Source organism: Nycticebus coucang, chromosome X (assembly GCF_027406575.1).
Source record: "Nycticebus coucang isolate mNycCou1 chromosome X, mNycCou1.pri, whole genome shotgun sequence".
Lineage (NCBI taxonomy): Eukaryota > Metazoa > Chordata > Mammalia > Primates > Lorisidae > Nycticebus > Nycticebus coucang.
This window is the reverse complement of record NC_069804.1, coordinates 148,985,778-149,003,302: the sequence shown is the minus strand read 5'-3', so window position 1 is coordinate 149,003,302 and position 17,525 is coordinate 148,985,778. Positions and strand designations below refer to the sequence as shown.

Here is a 17,525-nt window from a genome sequence, read left to right as displayed (position 1 = left end):
TATACATATACCACAGCTTGTTAATCCATTCCTGGGTTGGTGGGCACTTATGCTGTTTCCACATTTTGGCAATTATAAATTGAGCTGCAATAAACAGTCTAGTACAAGTGTCCTTATGATAAAAGGATTTTTTTCCTTCCGGGTAGATGCCCAGTAATGGGATTGGAGGATCAAATGGGAGGTCTAGGTTGAGTGCTTTGAGGTTTCTCCATACTTCCTTCCAGAAAGGTTGTACTAGTTTGCAGTCCCACCAGCAGTGTAAAAGTGTTCCCTTCTCTCCACATCCACGCCAGCATCTGCAGTTTTGAGATTTTGTGATGTGGGCCATTCTCACTGGGCTTAGATGATATCTCAGGGTTGTTTTGATTTGCATTCCTGTAATATATAGAGATGATGAACATTTTTTCATGTGTTTGTTAGCCATTCGTCTGTCGTCTTTAGAGAAGGTTCTATTCATGTCTCTTGCCCATTGATACATGGGATTGTTGGCTTTTTTCATGTGGATTAATTTGAATTCTCTATAGATCCTAGTTATCAAGCTTTTGTCTGATTCAAAATATGCAAATATCCTTTCCCATTGTGTAGGCTGTCTCTTTGCTTTGGTGGTTGTCTCCTTAGCTGTACAGAAGCTTTTTTCAGTTTAAGGAAGTCCCATTTGTTTATTTTTGTTGTTGTTGCAATTGCCATGGCAGTCTTCTTCATGAAGTCTTTCCCCAGGCCAATATCTTCCAGTGTTCTTCCTATGCTTTCTTTGAGGATTTTTATTGTTTCACGCCCTAAATTTAAGTCCTTTATCCATCTTGAATCAATTTTTGTGAGTGGGGAAAGGTGTGGGTCCAGTTTCAGTCTTTTACATGTAGACATCCAGTTCTCCCAACACCATTTATTGAATAGGGAGTCTTTCCCCCAAGGTATGTTCTTGTTTAGTTTATTGAAGATTAGGTGGTTGTAAGATGTTAGTTTCATTTCTTGATTTTCAATTCGATTCCAAGTGTCTGTGTCTCTGTTTTTGTGCCAGTACCATGCCGTCTTGACCACTATGGCTTTGTAGTACAGACTAAAATCTGGTATGCTGATGCCCCCAGCTTTATTTTTATTACTAAGAACTGCCTTAGCTATACGGGGTTTTTTCCGGTTCCATACAAAATGCAGAATCATTTTTTCAAAATCTTGAAAGTACGATGTTTGTATTTTGATAGGAATGGCATTGAATAGGTAGATTGCTTTGGGAAATATAGACATTTTAACAATGTTGATTCTTCCCATCCATGAGCATGGTATGTTCTTCCATTTGTTAATATCCTCTGCTATTTCCTTTCTGAGGATTTCATAATTTTCTTTATAGAGGTCCTTCACCTCCTTCGTTAGGTATATTCCTAGGTATTTCATTTTCTTTGAAACTATGGTGAAGGGAGTTGTGTCCTTAATTAGCTTCTCATCTTGACTGTTATTGGTGTACGCAAAGGCTACTGACTTGTGGACATTGATTTTGTATCCTGAAACATTACTGTATTTTTTGATGATTTCTAGGAGTCTTGTGGTTGAGTCTTTGGGGTTCTCTAAGTATAAGATCATGTCGTCAACAAAGAGGGAGAGTTTGACCTCCTCTGCTCCCAATTGGATTCCCTTTGTTTCCTTGTCTTGCCTAATTGTATTGGCTAGAACTTCCAACACTATGTTGAATAGTAAAGGTGACAGAGGACAACCTTGTCTGGTTCCAGTTCTAAGAGGAAAAGCTTTCAGTTTTACTCCATTCAGTAAAATATTAGCTGTGGGTTTGTCATAGATAGCTTCAATCAGTTTTAGAAATGTGCCACCTATGCCTATACTCTTCAGTGTTCTAATTAGAAAAGGATGCTGGATTTTATCAAATGCTTTTTCTGCATCTATTGAGAGGATCATGTGATCTTTATTTTTGTCTCTGTTAATATGGTGGATAATGTTTATAGACTTGCATATGTTAAACCAGCCTTGCATCCCTGGGATGAAGCCTACTTGATCATGATGAATGACTTTTTTGATGATAAGCTGTAATCTATTGGCTAGGATTTTGTTGAGAATTTTTGCATCTATATTCATGAGTGAGATTGGTGTGAAATTCTCCTTTTTGGTTGGGTCTTTTCCTGGTTTTGGTATCAGGTTGATGTTTCCTTCATAGAATGTGTTGGGGAGGATTCCTTCTTTCTCAATTTTTTGGAATAATTTTTGCAGTACAGGAATAAGCTCTTCCTTGAAGGTTTGATAGAATTCTGGTGTGAAGCCATCTGGACCAGGGCATTTTTTGGTTGGAAGATTTTTTTATTGTTTCTTTGATCTCAGTGCTTGAAATTGGTCTGTTCAGGAGCTCTATTTCTTCCTGGCTAAGTCTAGGGAGAGGGTGTGATTCCAAATATTTGATCCATTTCCTTCACATTGTCAAATTTCTGGGCATAGAGTATCTGGTGGTATTCAGAGATGATCTCTTATATCTCTGTGGGATCAGTTGTTATTTCCCCTTTATCATTTCTGATTGAGGTTACTAGAGATTTTACTTTTCTATTTCTAGTTATTCTGGCCAGTGGTTTATCTATTTTATTTATTTTTTCAAAAAAACCAAATCCTTGTTTCATTAATTTTTCTGAATGATTCTTTTGTTTTCAATTTCATTGATCTCTGATTTGATTTTGGATATTTCTTTTCTTCTACTGAGTTTAGGCTTAGATTGTTCTTCTTTTTCCAACTTCATAAGATGGCTTGTGAGATTGTTGATGCGCTCTCTTTCTGTTTTTCAAATGTAGGCATCTAAAGCGATGAATTTTCCTCTCAAAACTGCTTTTGCAGTATCCCACAGGTTCTGGTAGCTTGTGTCTTCATTGTTGTTAAGCTCAAGGAAGTTAATGATTTCCTATTTTATTTCTTCCTTCACCCATCTGTCATTCAACAGAAGATTGTTTAATTTCCACGCCTTTGTGTGGGGTCGAGTGTTTTTGTTAGAGTTGAGTTCCACCTTTAGTGCCTTATGGTCTGAGAAGATACAAGGTAAAATTTCAATTCTTTTTATTCTGTTGATATTTGTTTTGTGTCCCAGGATATGATCAATTTTCGAGAATGTTCCAGGGGGTGATGAGAAGAATGTATGTTCTTTATGAAGTGTTCTATATGCGTCTATCAAGCACAGTTGTTCTAGGGTCTCATTTAAATCTCTTATATCTTTGTTTAATTTCTGTTTAGAGGATCTGTCCAGCTCTGTAAGAGGAGTGTTAAAGTCCCCTGTTATGGTATTATCAGATATCATATTGCTCAGACTGAGTAAGGTCTGTTTCAAGAATCTGGGAGCATTTAAATTGGGTGCATAAGTATTTAGAATTGAAATGTCTTCTTGTTGTATTTTTCCCTTGACCAATATAAAGTGTCCATCTTTGTCTTTTTTGACTTTAGTTGCCTTAAATCCACATGAATGTGAAAATAAGATTGCAACTCCTGGTGGCGCCTGTGGCTCAGTGAGTAGGGCGCCGGCCCTATATGCCGAAGGTGGCGGGTTCAAACCCAGCCCTGGCCAAACTGCAACAACAAAAAAAAATAGCTGGGCATTGTGGCGGGCGCCTGTAGTCCCAGCTGCTCGGTGGGCTGAGGCAAGAGAATTGCGTAAGCCAAAGAGGTAGAAGGGTGCTGTGAGCCGTGTGACGCCACTGCACTCTACCCGAGGGCGGTACAGTGAGACTCTGTCGCTACAAAAAAAAAAAAAAAAGATTGCAATTCCTCTTTTCTTCTGAATTCCATTTGCCTGAAAAATTGTCTTCCAACCCTTGACTCGGAGCTTTAATTTGTCTTTTGAAGCCAGCTGTGTTTCTTGCAGACAGCAAATGGATGGCTTGTGTTTTTTAATCCAGTCAGCCAATCTATGTCTCTTCAGTGGGGAATTCAAGCCATTAACATTTATTGAGATAATTGATAAATGTGGTAGTATTCTATTCATCTTATTTTGTGAGAGTCCATTGCTTAGTTTTATCTTTTGCATCAGTGTGGAGGTTAGGTTCCGTCCTTTGATTTCTGAGTTCTTACTTTGCTGCTGATCCATTGTGGTGGTCAGTGTGCAGAACAGGTTGAAGTATTTCCTGTAGAGCTGGTCTTGTTGTGGCGAATTTCCTCAATGTTTTTATATCCGTAAATGATTTGATTTCTCCGTCAATTTTTAAGCTTAGCTTAGCAGGGTACAGAATTCTGGGCTGGAAATTGTTCTGTTTAAGTAGATTAAAGGTAGATGACCATTGTCTTCTTGCTTGGAATGTTTCATTAGAGAAGTCTGCGGTCACTCTGATGGATTTGCCCCTTTAGGTCAACTGGCGCTTAGTCTTGGCAGCTTGCAGAATCTTTTCTTTTGTCTTGACTTTGGACAGGTTCATCACAATGTGTCTTGGAGAAGCTCGGTTAGAGTTGAGGCGACCTGGTGTCCGATATCCCTCTGAAAGTAGTGTGTCAGAATCTTTGGTGATATTTGGGAAATTTTATTTATTTTTTTTATTTTTTTATTTTTTGTAGAGACAGAGTCTCACTTTACTGCCCTCCAGTAGAGTGCCGTGGCGTCACACGGCTCACAGCTACCTCCAACTCTTGGGCTTATGCGATTCTCTTGCCTCAGCCTCCCGAGTAGCTGGGACTGCAGGCGCCCGCCACAACGCCCGGCTAGGGAGATTTTATTTTATAATATTCTCTAGTACGGCTTCCATTCCTCTGGGGCATTCTTCTTCCCCTTCTGGGATTCCTATAACTCGTATGTTGGAACGCTTCATAAAGTCCCATAATTCTGACAGTGAACGTTCTGCTTTCTCTCTCTTCTTTTCTGCCTCTTTTACTATCTGAGTTATCTCAAGAACTTTGTCTTGTACCTCTGAAATTCTTTCTTCTGCATGGTCTAACCTGTTGCTGATACTTTCCATTGCATCTTTAAGTTCCCTAATTGACTGTTTCAGTTCCTTCAGCTCTGCTATATCCTTTTTTTATTCTTCATATCATTCATCTCTTATTTGATTCTGTTTTTGAATTTCCTTTTGGTTATTTTCCACTTTATTAGCAGTTTCCTTCATTGTTTCCATCATTTCTTTCATTGTTTTCATCATGTTATTCTAAATTCCCTTTCTGTCATTCCTAACATTTCTTTATAGGTGGAATCATCTGCAGTAGCTACCTCATGTCCCTTGGCAGGGTTGTTCTGGACTGGTTCTTCATGTTGCCTGGAGTTTTCTGCTGATTCTTCCTTACAAGTGATTTCTTTTATCTGTTTCCTTGCCCTAATTTTCCTTTCACTTCCTCTTGCTCTTTAAGTTCTCGTTCCTGTGGACTAAGGGTTAGATGAGTCCTTTTGGTACAGAATGAGAAGATTGAAGAGCAAGAAAAGGATAAAAGAAAGGAGGAGTGAATGAAAAGAAAAAGAAAATAGCGAAAGCAGAGGGGGTGGGTAAAAGGAATATTGACAAAAAGAAGAGAGGCACAGAAATAGGGAGACAGAGCAATATAGGTGTACAGTAGGGTACTTTGACACAACCTAAAAAAAAAACCCACCTTCTGGGGGTGCCCAGTTGGGTGGTTCCCTTGAGGTCAGCAGCTCTTTGCTAACCTGATCAGACACAGTATCCTACCTCCACCAAGTAGAGACGAAAGACAAAAATGCTATAAATCAAACCAAAACAAAGCAAACAGAATACTTTACAGGATAAAATTGAGTGAAAAACCAAATAATAGCTGTAGAAACACTAGCAAAAATGAAATTCTAGTTATTGAAAAAGGCAGCAATGGGAAATTATAATTAAACTAGAAAAATTGAGAAAGAAAAAAGATCTGTATGGAAAAGGTTGAAATTAAAAAACAAAACAACATCAACAACATCAAAATAGTCAAAAAAAACAACCAAACAAACAAACAAAAAAAAGAACAAAAAGAACAAAACACAACCAAAAACAAAGCAGTATGTATATGTTATTGAATATTGTCTGGGACAACACGTGGTCTTCTGGGGTATGAGATGTTAATCACAGTTCTGATATGACTGGAGGCTGCTGATTTCTCAAACCCCAGCAGGTAGACACCCTAAATCTCTCTTCAGCCCACTTAAAAGGCACTTCGAACTTGTAAACTTGCTGAGCAGAAGCTTTCCCAGGAAAGTGCTTGTCGCTGGAATCACTGCTGAAGTGGCTATCCATTTACCCAGTGTGCCAAAACCGGTCTCACTCTGCCCCTGAGGGTTAGGGCTGCAAGGCGGCTCAGACACCCCCCCCCCCTTAGGTTACTCAGTCGCTAGGTTACCAGCTTCCACCCAATTCTAGCTCTGCGACCCTGAGGGCGAAGCTTGCCCGGGCAGATCACTCACAATGGCTCCCTGTGGCCCACAGCCAAACACTATTAGCTCCATCTGGCTCAGTGGCTCAGACTTGGGCCCTAGACAACTGCCAAAGTTCTCCGCACTCCTGCTCAGGCTCTCCCCAAGGCAGTTCAACTGAGTGCCAAGTCCAAAGACACCAGAACAGTTCACAGGTAAGGCCTTTCTGGTTTGCAGTCTCGGTGGTGCTGAACTTACAGTTGCGGGCAGTTTTAGACCGATTGAACACACGTGACCACTTGCCGGTTTTCCAGTGTTTTAGTCCTCCTCTTGGGGTCCATAAGTCTCTCGCTAACTCCGTGTATCCTCACAGGGGTGATGATAGGCAAATCCCACTAGCCAGAGATGCCTGGAGTCCTATCTCCCCAGACTCACGGTGCCCAGATGCAAGGAAGCTGTTACTCAGCTGCCATCTTGCTCTCCAACCCCTCTCCCTCATTTCTGTCCCTGTCCTTTTTCCACCTGGCATGCAATGAAACTTTTAGTATTGTATTATATGAAAGGAGACTCTCATATTTACTCTGAATTAAAGAGCAAATTAAATTCAGAATGCATTAAGAGAGTGGAATTTATCTTCTTACCAAATAAATACAAAATTGCTTTTATTTGCGTGTAGTGCTTGATTTTTTTTTTTTTTGTATATCCTTGCTATGTTTAAGAATTTGATAGGAAGGCCTCTTATTGATCTAGGTGGTTTCAGTTTGCTTCCTATATTTCTTTCTTTCTCTTTAAACTTTTCTTATAAAATTGAAAAAATAGACACATAGACATTAGAAACTCGTATGAGTTACCTAGAAAGGGAATTAGAACAGCTTAGTAACTAAGAAAATGTTTTATTTTTATGGGAAAACCATGTGTGGTTTTATTTCATATCTTTGATTCATAGTATACCAGGAAAAGAGTAGCTTAACTGCCTTAATCTCCAACATAATATATCATAAACCTAGTTTTTCAATTATGACATTCCTGTATTTCTGCCTTCCAGTGTACACCGATATGCCACGAGAATTGTGTGTTTCCCCCTAAAAAACTGGGTAGCTTTTTTTTATCAGCTAGGCTACTCCTTAGTAATACAATTCCTTATTTGCTGACCAGGATAGATATGTATATATATGTTGACTTATTAAATTGTTTCTGTGATATGGAACCATACCTTTTTAACCTGCCAGTTAAATAAAAAAGTGAATGTATATATTTTCCTATTAGAGTAACATGGCAGGCCCCAAATTAGCATTATGTTAAAGTGTATCACTGTTTCATTTTGAATATTCATTCATGTTGTTAAACATCACTTCAAGGGCCCATCTGCACATCATTAGTATTATATGGACCCAGGCTTTCCTTCCGTCTACAAGTTAAGCAATAGTTTTGTCTTTGTCAACAATGTTGTTAATATTTTGGGCTTATCTTTTATTCAGGGATTTGGTAGTAGTGAATTACAATATAGCTTTACATTTCTTTGTGTTTAATTTTGGTTTTGTTTTCATTGCTTTAGTATTTGATTTTCACTAATCCTGTAGAGGAAAAACTCTAGAGAAATGTACATGCATTATCATGAAATTATGGTGCTGGTTATAATTTTATAATAAATACTTAGATAGTTTTAAGATGCTTTGGATTGTGATGATTGAGGTTGAGAAAGATTGGCTTATAAAATTGACACATTTCTAACCTAAATCGTTCTTGATATCCATGAATTTTAAGTGAAATTTAAAGATGTTAATTGACAACAGGCTACATTTAAAAACCTTTGTGTGTGTAAAAAGATAACAGTTCACAACCACATGCAACTCAAATATTTTTCAAATGAGAAACTAAATGTGACAATATAATTTTAACCTTTTTGCATTTTACTAATTCCTTTAACTTTAGTTTCAGTCTGATGGAAGCAAACAAGAAGATAAAGAGAAAACGGTAAGAGACTAGAAAAATCAAATTTGCCTAAGTACAGCAAACTATAAATTTTACTGTGAACATGCTTTAATTATCTGTGTGAATAACTATGTTATACTGTAGATGCTGAATGTGGCTTTTGGCAGCTTATACAAAGTTACCTTTTAAGGTGTATGAGGATGAACATGTTGAGAAAGGAAGAAGGATAAAAGACCCTTGTTCCCTTGCTACCCCTTTCCTTCCCTCACCTCATTTTCTGTCTTAGATGGAGAAACTCAGATAAGCATTGTATTAAGGGCAGAGATGGGGTGGGGAATTAAATATTGCATATTAAGAGATTAAGAAATATTATTTTTCCCAAGGCTATCATAAATTTATTGTTGAATGGATTAATATGGACTGCTTACTGAAATAATTTTTCTTCCTTTCTTCTTAGGAAGTTATCCTTAGCTGTTTACTTAGCATTACTGACCAGGTACTACTTCCGTCTCTTTCTTTGATGGACTGCAATGCTTGTATGTCTGAGGAACTGTGGGGAATGTTTAAAACATTTCCATATCAGCATAGGTAAATACATATTATTTTCATGTTTTTAATAACTAGTAATTCTAGTATGTTAACTGCTAACAGCTTTTTCTAATTCTTCATTCCATTATTTTTTAAGATACCGTCTGTATGGCCAGTGGAAGAATGAAACTTATAACAGTCACCCACTTTTAGTAAAAGTTAAAGCTCAAACAATAGACAGAGCGAAATATATCATGAAGTAAGTTTTAATTTATTTTTTCATATTAATCTAAAATATGTCTAGATCTGTTTCACTTTCTTTCAGTTAACTTACATTTGAATTTCAGTTTTGCGAAAGGCTGTGAATATTTGCTAATGGTGTAGCTGATGATATATACTACAGGCAGAATGACTATCAATTGTGGTTTTAGCTCATTTTGATTACCAAGTTAATGTTTTCATAGTTGTCATTTTATATAGGTTTAAAATCTGGGCGGTGCCTGTGGCTCAGCGGGTAGGGCACAGGCCCCATATACCGAGGGTGGTGGGTTTGGGCCTGGCCCTGGCCAAATTGCAACAAAAAAATAACCAGGCGTTGTGGTGGGCACCTGTAGTCCCAGCTACTCAGGAGGCTGAGGCAAGAGAATTGCCTAAGCGCAGGGGTTGGAGGTTGCTGTGAGCTGTGTGATGCCACTGCACTCTACTGAGGGAGATAAAGTGAGACTCTGTCTCTACAAAAACAAAACAAAAATCTAATAAAAATCCTCTTTAATGCATCACATAAGGTGGGTTTTTTTTAAAGACAGCATGCTGTGGCCTTTGTTCAATTTGCATATTACATTTAATGGCTTGTGCAAAGTAGAGTTCTAGGAATTTCCTCTGCTACAAGTGATCATAATAAATATTTTTAATTTCTTAGGAAGCTGTAATAGAATTATGTAAAACTATCTACATAGGGAATCAATTCTTAGGAAATTTCATTTTTCCCTATTTGTGTGCTTTAATTTTAACATCTTTAAAAACATTAGAGTGATGTTAATTCTACTTTCCGGTGGACTATTTGGAGTTTAATTATGAAAATTATATACTTCAGATTAGAATCAGCTTAGATACTAAAATACTCTGCTGCATTGCAAGTATTCCCAACAAAGTTATTTATTGTCATTTGTCACTTATATAAATTCATGGCAGTGGTATGGTTGATCTAATCAAAAGTAGTTCATTCTCTAGTTTAGCTAGATTTAATAGTATGTGATAATATTGTCTTTGTCTAAATGATACTGTTTCTGGTGATAGTCCATTGAGAAAACAGGTATATGCCTGATCACAGTCTGGTTTAATAGGTGCTCTTACACAGTAGGTACAAAGTGCTATGGGAGGATCAACACGAGAGTGAATGATTTCACCCTGGGGAAGTTATGGGAGGAGATGATATTAGATCTAGTGCATCTGAAAGACTTTCCAGATGCAGTTTGAGTTTAACAACAGCAGCTACTATTTGTGGAGCCATTACTACGTGTGCCAGACATTAAACTAAGAATGCTGTGTGGATTATTTTATGATATTATTAAATTCCTTAAATTGGTCTCATTTAGTTTCTCTACCACCATACCTTAGTTTTTTTATCTAGAATATTACAGTGATTTGTATGTTCTCTTAAAAATCCTTTGGTGACTGACCTTTGCCTACAGGTTATATGTTAAGCTTTATGGCATAGGGGTGATGTAAGCAAGAGATCTTCCTTGATCTGTCCCTCTCTACATCTAGTCTCATTGCCTGCCAGTTCTACCTCTGGCTGTACTGAGCCTACTTAGGTTTTCCTAAGTATACCATGATCTCTTTAGCTTCTCTTGGTTTGCATATATTTTTTTGTTTCCTATTGGTAGAGGTTTTCCCTCACCTACCTTTTCCTTCTCCGTCTGATGACATCCTCAAAGAATAAGCTCCAGTGTCACCTCTGTGAAGCCTTCCCTAGCACCAAGTGCCAGACACAGTTGATCTTTATTTGTGCTACTACTGTTCCTTATGCATGTAATGCTATCAACAACACTTGGTTATATTGCTATGATGGTTTTTCTTTTTTTAATTATCTACTTTCTTGACTAGTATATACATTTAAACAGTTAAATTTTAGTAAATATAAAAAGTAAAAAGTCTTGGACTGGGTGTGGTCACTCATGTCTGTAATCCCCGTGCTTTGAGACCAAGGTGAGAGGATTGCTTGAGGCCAGGAGATTAAGACCAGTGATTTAATATTAATTAAAAAAAAGACCAGTTTATACAACACAGTGAGACTTGTGTCTACTAAAAAAAAGTCCCTTATTGAAAACATGAGCTTGCTATAGGGCATTCAGTAATTTACAAATGCTTATTGTGTTCCATATGCCAGATACCATGGTAGTTGGAGGGAAAAACATAGTCGAGAAAATATTCCTTTAATTTTTGTTTTTTATTTTTTTCCTCTTTCAGAGTGATGGAGACAGAAAGGAATGGAATAAAACACATAGAGGAGTTAGCCTTAGCAAGTAAGGGGGAGGTACTTGATACAGTAGGATTAAGTTTGAAGGCAGGACAGAATACTGTATAGCCAATGTTTAAAACTAATGGTCTCTCTTCTCTGTGAAACAAAATGGAAGAAAACAAATTGGCTATGGAGAATGGGAAAGGGATCCAGTTGACAATAAAGTAGTTTTCATTGATGGTGTCAGTTTTGTCATAAGAAGCTTCTTAAGATGATTATAGCAAGTTTGTCACTTGGAGAGTAGCCCCATTCCATGAATTATAAACTGAATTTATAATTTACTTCATTATGTTTTCATTCCCACTTTCTTCCTGTCACTGTAACTTTTTCAGATTTCTAGATTTATTGTGTAATATTGGCATCAGAATAGTTTAAGATCTTGTTTAATTTTTTTTTTTTTTTGAGACAGAGTCTCAAGCTGTTGCCCTGGGTAGAGTGACATGGCGTCACAGCTCACAGCAACCTCAAACTCTTGGGCTTAAGTGATTCTCTTGCCTCAGCCTCCCAAGTAGCTGGTACTGCAGGTGCCTGCCACAATGCCCAGCTATTTTTTTTTTTTTTTTTTTGGTGGTGTTGCAGTCGTCATTGTTGTTTTAGCTGGCCTGGGCCAGGTTCGAACCTGCCACCCTTGGTGTATGTGGCCGGTGCCCTGCCAACTGAACTACAGGTGCCTGCCTTGTCTAATGTTTTTAACTGAGAATTTCATAGATACACATTTGCAGAATGTTGGTCAACGAATTAACAGAGTAAAAAATGGAAAGGAAGAAAAGAAACAGAACTTAGTTTTTTAAAAAATATTTAAAGGCCAGTCTTGGTGGCTCACGCCTGTAATCTCAACACTCTGGGAGGTTGAGGCAGGAGTTTGCTTAAGCTTAGGCATTCAAGACCAGCCTGAGCAAAAGTGAGACCCCGGCTCTACTAAAAATAGAAAAAAAACATAGGCATTGTGGCTGGCGCCTATAGTCCTAGCTACTTGGGAGACTGAGGCAAGAGGATTGCTCAAGCCCAAGAATTTGAGGTTGCTGTGAGCTACGATGATGCCACGGCCTCTACCTGGGGCAACAGAGTGAGACTTTGTCTCAAAAAAAAATTATTTTGAATATGAAGCAGATAACTTTCCATATTCAGGATTGCAGTATTAGCTATTACTCTGTTAGGGTAGCTGAGCCATATGGCTTGAGATATTTCATTGTGTTACACCAAATTTGATATATTAATCCCTAAACTGATAAATTAGTTCTAAATATAAAATAATGATAATTCTCTAGAAGAAGAGTTTTATGTACCTGTGGAGTACATTAAGAATTTTAAGGATTATTAGACTATTATTATAAAGTGGAAATACATTGATATGTATAATTTATTTGATAAATGTTAAGCATTTAACATAAAATCTCAATACCTTCTGGGAGAATCCCTAACCAGAATAGCCCATGCCCTGTCATAAAGTGTATGATGAATGTGATTGTTTATGACATTTGGAAAATAATTGCTTTCCCCCATGATGTGAAAAGCTATTAGTGTTGTGAGAAATGTTACTTAAGGTGATTGTTGACGCTTTTTTTATTCCCTTGTAGGCGCTTAACAAAGGAAAATGTGAAACCTTCTGGAAGACAAATTGGGAAGTTGAGCCACAGCAATCCAACCATTTTGTTTGATTATGTATGTTTCGAGGTTAATATTATTTTAAGGGATTTCTTATTTTGTTTTAAAATCAACACAAGTGGTAATACAATAAGGTTAGCAAATGAAGCATTGTAAGGTTATGCTAAAATAAAATTATTACACAATATGTTTAACACATTGACCCACTTTTCTAGGTCTCTGTAACAGTGCTACTATTATAGTCTAATGTTATCTTATTTACCACATTTTGATTTCTAGAAGCATTACTTGTTTTTAGTTTTTAGAAATATTTGAATTACATTTGATTGTGATTCAGATGTGACACTATTCATATTTAGAAAGAGATTTCTAAAACACTTTGATTTTAGACTAGCCTCTGTCATGTCAAAATCCAAGTTTAAATTCCCTGAAATTATTTTCTATTTGGAGAATGTAGCCTGAAATATTCTCTAAGGCAACAATAGAATGGTAGTTTTTATATAAACATGAAATGATAGAAAATCTCTTTTTTGAGTCAGTCTTGCATTTATTAAATGGAACCTGAACATAGTGCAGTTTCTTATAGGATAAGACTGTGATTAGTGCATTGTATTTTATTAGTATCTCTGAAGCCTTATTCATATTTGGTACTGGCCTATATAATGAAATTTTATACCAAATTGGAAAGTTGTTACAACCAAGATTATTCTGTAAAATACCAGCAACATAAAATCAAATCGGAAGCTATAAAAATAAACTAATATATATCTAGATTCTTTGAAAACATAGCTGATACAGTTTGTTAGTGTAGCACAGTGTTTAGGGCACTGGTCTTTGTACCCAGTAAAGCCAGGTTTGAGTCTCCCCTCTGCCTCTACCCAGCAGATAATTTAACCTGTCTGTTTATAAGATATCTACTTCTGAGCTATGAAAACCAAGGAAACCACTTTAATTATAAGCATTCTTTTTTCTTTTGAAAAATAAGAAGTGTAAGCCATTGCTTGGTGCAATAAAAGCCCTCCTTTGATCAGTTAATGTCATCTATTCTTTGTTTCCGTCTTTCAGATCTTGTCACAAATACAGAAGTATGATAACTTAATAACACCTGTAGTAGATTCATTGAAATACCTCACTTCATTGAATTATGATGTCTTGGCATGTATCCTTTCAAGTGAAGCAATACATAGATTTTACTTTTCATAAATCTTAATGGTAAACATTTTTATTTTCATTGTAAGTTCCTTTAGTAACCATCTGAGGTTGATTCAGGTGGCAGATCTGAAGTTTGGCCAGTTGATAGTAGTGTGAGAGTGAATGAATGAATGTACACGTTTGTGTGTGTCTTTATGTAGTATAAAGTGAGAGATGTTAGGTTTACCAAAAATCTTCGTATAGGTAGAATCTACTTTGCTTGCTAAAAGATGGGAAAGAGACTAAAGAACAGTTGGCAAAGAAGAAAGTTGGCACTATAATGAGTGTATTTTTCAAAAAATTTTAATAACCTGAAGCAAACAATCTTATTTTTTAAAAGATGTGCCATATTATTTTTTTAAGGGTCTTTGTTAGAGATGTAATGGCTTAAACTTTCTTAATGTATGAAAGATTGTATCATTGAAGCTTTAGCTAATCCAGAAAAGGAGAGAATGAAACACGATGACACAACCATCTCAAGCTGGCTTCAAAGTAAGTGTTTTTATTTTTCCAAAGATGAAATTACTATCTGTAGTAATTTTCCAGTTAGATGTTCTATTACCTATGCTTACAGATGTTTAAGAGCTTATTTGTTAGGAGTTTTGAGAATATCTAGCCACTCATCTTGTTCTACAGAATGATCAAGTCACTTGGCTGTATAAGAAGATTCATATCATAGTTACTCATTTTCATAATTCAAGAGACTATAATAGAATTTGGATAAGCATTACTGGGGAGGTGAAAATCTCCTTAACATTATTTTAGAAGTGTTGATCTTAAGGGAATTAGCCTTACTTTTTCCTATTTCATCCTAAGGTTCCAGGTATCTTTTTTTTTTTGGTAGAGACAGAGTCTCACTTTATGGCCCTCGGTAGAGTGCCATGGCCTCACACAGCTCACAGCAACCTCCAACTCCTGGGCTTAAGCAATTCTCTTGCCTCAGCCTCCCGAGTAGCTGGGACTACAGGCGCCCGCCACAACGCCCGGCTATTTTTTGGTTGCAGTTTGGCCGGGGCCGGGTTTGAACCCGTCACCCTCGGTATATGGGGCTGGCGCCTTACCGAATGAGCCACAGGCGCTGCCCCAAGGTTCTAGGTATCTTAAAAGAACAAAAAATCTGGCCACAGTTCTTTTTTTTTTTCAAAATGCCGTTGGTTGACGTGAAAGATCTCTACAAAGAGAACTATGAAACTTTAAGAAAAGAAATAGCTGAAGATGTTAACAAATGGAAAAAACATACCATGCTCATGGCTGGGAAGAATCATCATTGTTAAAATGTCTATACTACCCAAAGCAATATATAATTTTAATGCAATTCCTATTAAAGCTTCATTGTCATATTTTAAAGATCTTGAAAAAAATACTTCGTTTTATATGGAATCAGAAAAAACCTCGAATAGCCAAAACATTACTCAGCAATAAAAACACAGCAGGAGGAATCACACTACCAGACCTGAGACTGTACTATAAATCGATAGTGATCAAAACAGCATGGTATTGGCACAAAAACAGAGAAGTAGATGTCTAGAACAGAATAGAGAACCAAGAGATGAATCCAGCTACTTACTGTTATTTGATCTTTGACAAGCCAATTAAAAGCATTCAGTGGGGAAAAGATTCCCTATTTAACAAATGGTGCTGGGTAAACTGGCTGGCAACCTGTAGAAGATTAAAACTGGACCCACAGCTTTCACCATTAACTAAGATAGACTCTCACTGGATCAAAGATTTAAACTTAAGACATGAAACTATAAAAATACTTGAAGAAAGTGCAGGGAAAACTCTTGAAGGAATTGGCCTGGGTGAATATTTTATGAGGAGGACTCCCCAGGCAATTGAAACAGTATCAAAAATACACTACTGGGACCTGATGAAACTAAAAAGCTTCTGTACAGCCAAGAACATAGTAAGTAAAGCAAGCAGACAGCCCTCAGAATGGGAGAAAATATTTGCAGGTTATACCTCCGATAAAGGTTTAATAACCAGAATCCACAGAGAACTCAAATGTATTAGAAAAAAAGAACACGTGATCCCATCTCAGGGTGGGCAAGGGACTTGAAGAGAAACTTTTCTAAAGAAGACAGACGCACGATCTACAAACACATGAAAAAAAGCTCATCATCCTTAATCATCAGAGAAATGCAAATCAAAACTACTTTGAGATATCACCTAACCCCAGTAAGAGTAGCCCACATAACAAAATCCCAAAACCAGAGATGTTGGTGTGGATGTGGAGAAAAGGGCACACTTCTACACTGCTGGTGGGAATGCACACTAATACGGTCCTTCTGGAAGGATGTTTGGAGAATACTTAGAGACAGAAAAATAGACCTGCCATTTGATCCTATAATTCCTTTACTAGGTTTATACCCAGAAGACCAAATATCACAATATAACAAAGACATCTGTACCAGAATGTTTATTGCAGCCCAATTCATAATTGCTAAGTCATGGAAGTTGCCCAAGTGCTCATTGACCCACGAATGGACCAGCAAATTGTGGTACATGTATATCATGGAATATTATGTAGCCTTAAAGAAAGATGGAGACTTTACCTCTTTCATGTTTACATGGATAGAGCTGGAACATATTATTCTTAGCAGGGTATCTCAGGAATGGAAGAAAAAGTATCCATTGTACTCAGCCCTACTATGAAGCTAAATTATAGCTTTCACATGAAGGCTATAACCCAACTATAGCACAAGACTATGAGGAAAGAGCCAAGGAAAGGGAAGGGAGGGTAATGGGTGGGGCCACACCTATGGTGCATCTTAGAATGGGTACAGGCGAAACTTATTAAATGCAGAATACAAATGTCTACATACAATAACTAAGAAAATGCCATGAAGGCTACGTTGAACAGTTTGATGAGAATATTTCAGGTTGTACATGAAACCAGCACATTGTACCCCTTGATTGCAGTAATATACACAGCTATGATTTAACAATTAAAAAAAAAATGCCTTCGGTTTCTAGCAACCTGTTCTTTCAAGCTATTGTATCTTTCAGCCTATTATAACTGAATCGTTTTTGTTGTTTTGTAACTGAATCTTGCAGTGACTCCCTATTGTCCTTTAAAGTCTGAAATCTTTAAAAAGTCACACGAGTAAAGTTCTTTTGAAAAAGGGTTCTTAATCACTATTTTAGCCTCTTCCTCCCCCCAATCTTCTAGGTTCCATTAATATTGAACTACTTGTACTTTACATGGTCCTTTGGCACATGTTATTTTTTTCTATTGGTAATAATCTTCTATGGCTAGTTATCTCCCCCATTCCATGTTCTTTTTATTATTATTATTATTAGATTTCAGCTTAGCGATCACTTCCCTTGGAAAGCTTTGCCTGTTAATGCTGTCACCCACAGGTCTGAATTAGGTGCTTTCCGTTTGTACTCCCATGGAACCTTTTACTCATCATAGTTATTTCAGTTTACTTTTCTATATCCTTCACTAGATTG

General features: G+C 37.1%; 1 protein-coding gene across 6 annotated transcripts in view; it reads left to right on the top strand.

Moving 5' to 3' along the window:
* THOC2 (THO complex subunit 2) overlaps positions 1-17,525 on the top strand; it is a 135,333-nt gene that overhangs the window by 82,582 nt on the left and 35,226 nt on the right. For all 6 annotated transcript variants that reach the window (XR_008377564.1, XM_053579580.1, XM_053579581.1 and 3 more), the window contains exons 13-18: positions 8,225-8,266; positions 8,682-8,812; positions 8,910-9,011; positions 12,851-12,935; positions 13,944-14,037; positions 14,481-14,561. Coding sequence is in view for 5 of the 6 variants with exons in the window: in XM_053579580.1 (XP_053435555.1) it covers positions 8,225-8,266; positions 8,682-8,812; positions 8,910-9,011; positions 12,851-12,935; positions 13,944-14,037; positions 14,481-14,561 (535 nt within the window). In the remaining variant the exon portion in view is untranslated. The remainder of the gene's footprint in view (positions 1-8,224; positions 8,267-8,681; positions 8,813-8,909; positions 9,012-12,850; positions 12,936-13,943; positions 14,038-14,480; positions 14,562-17,525) is intronic.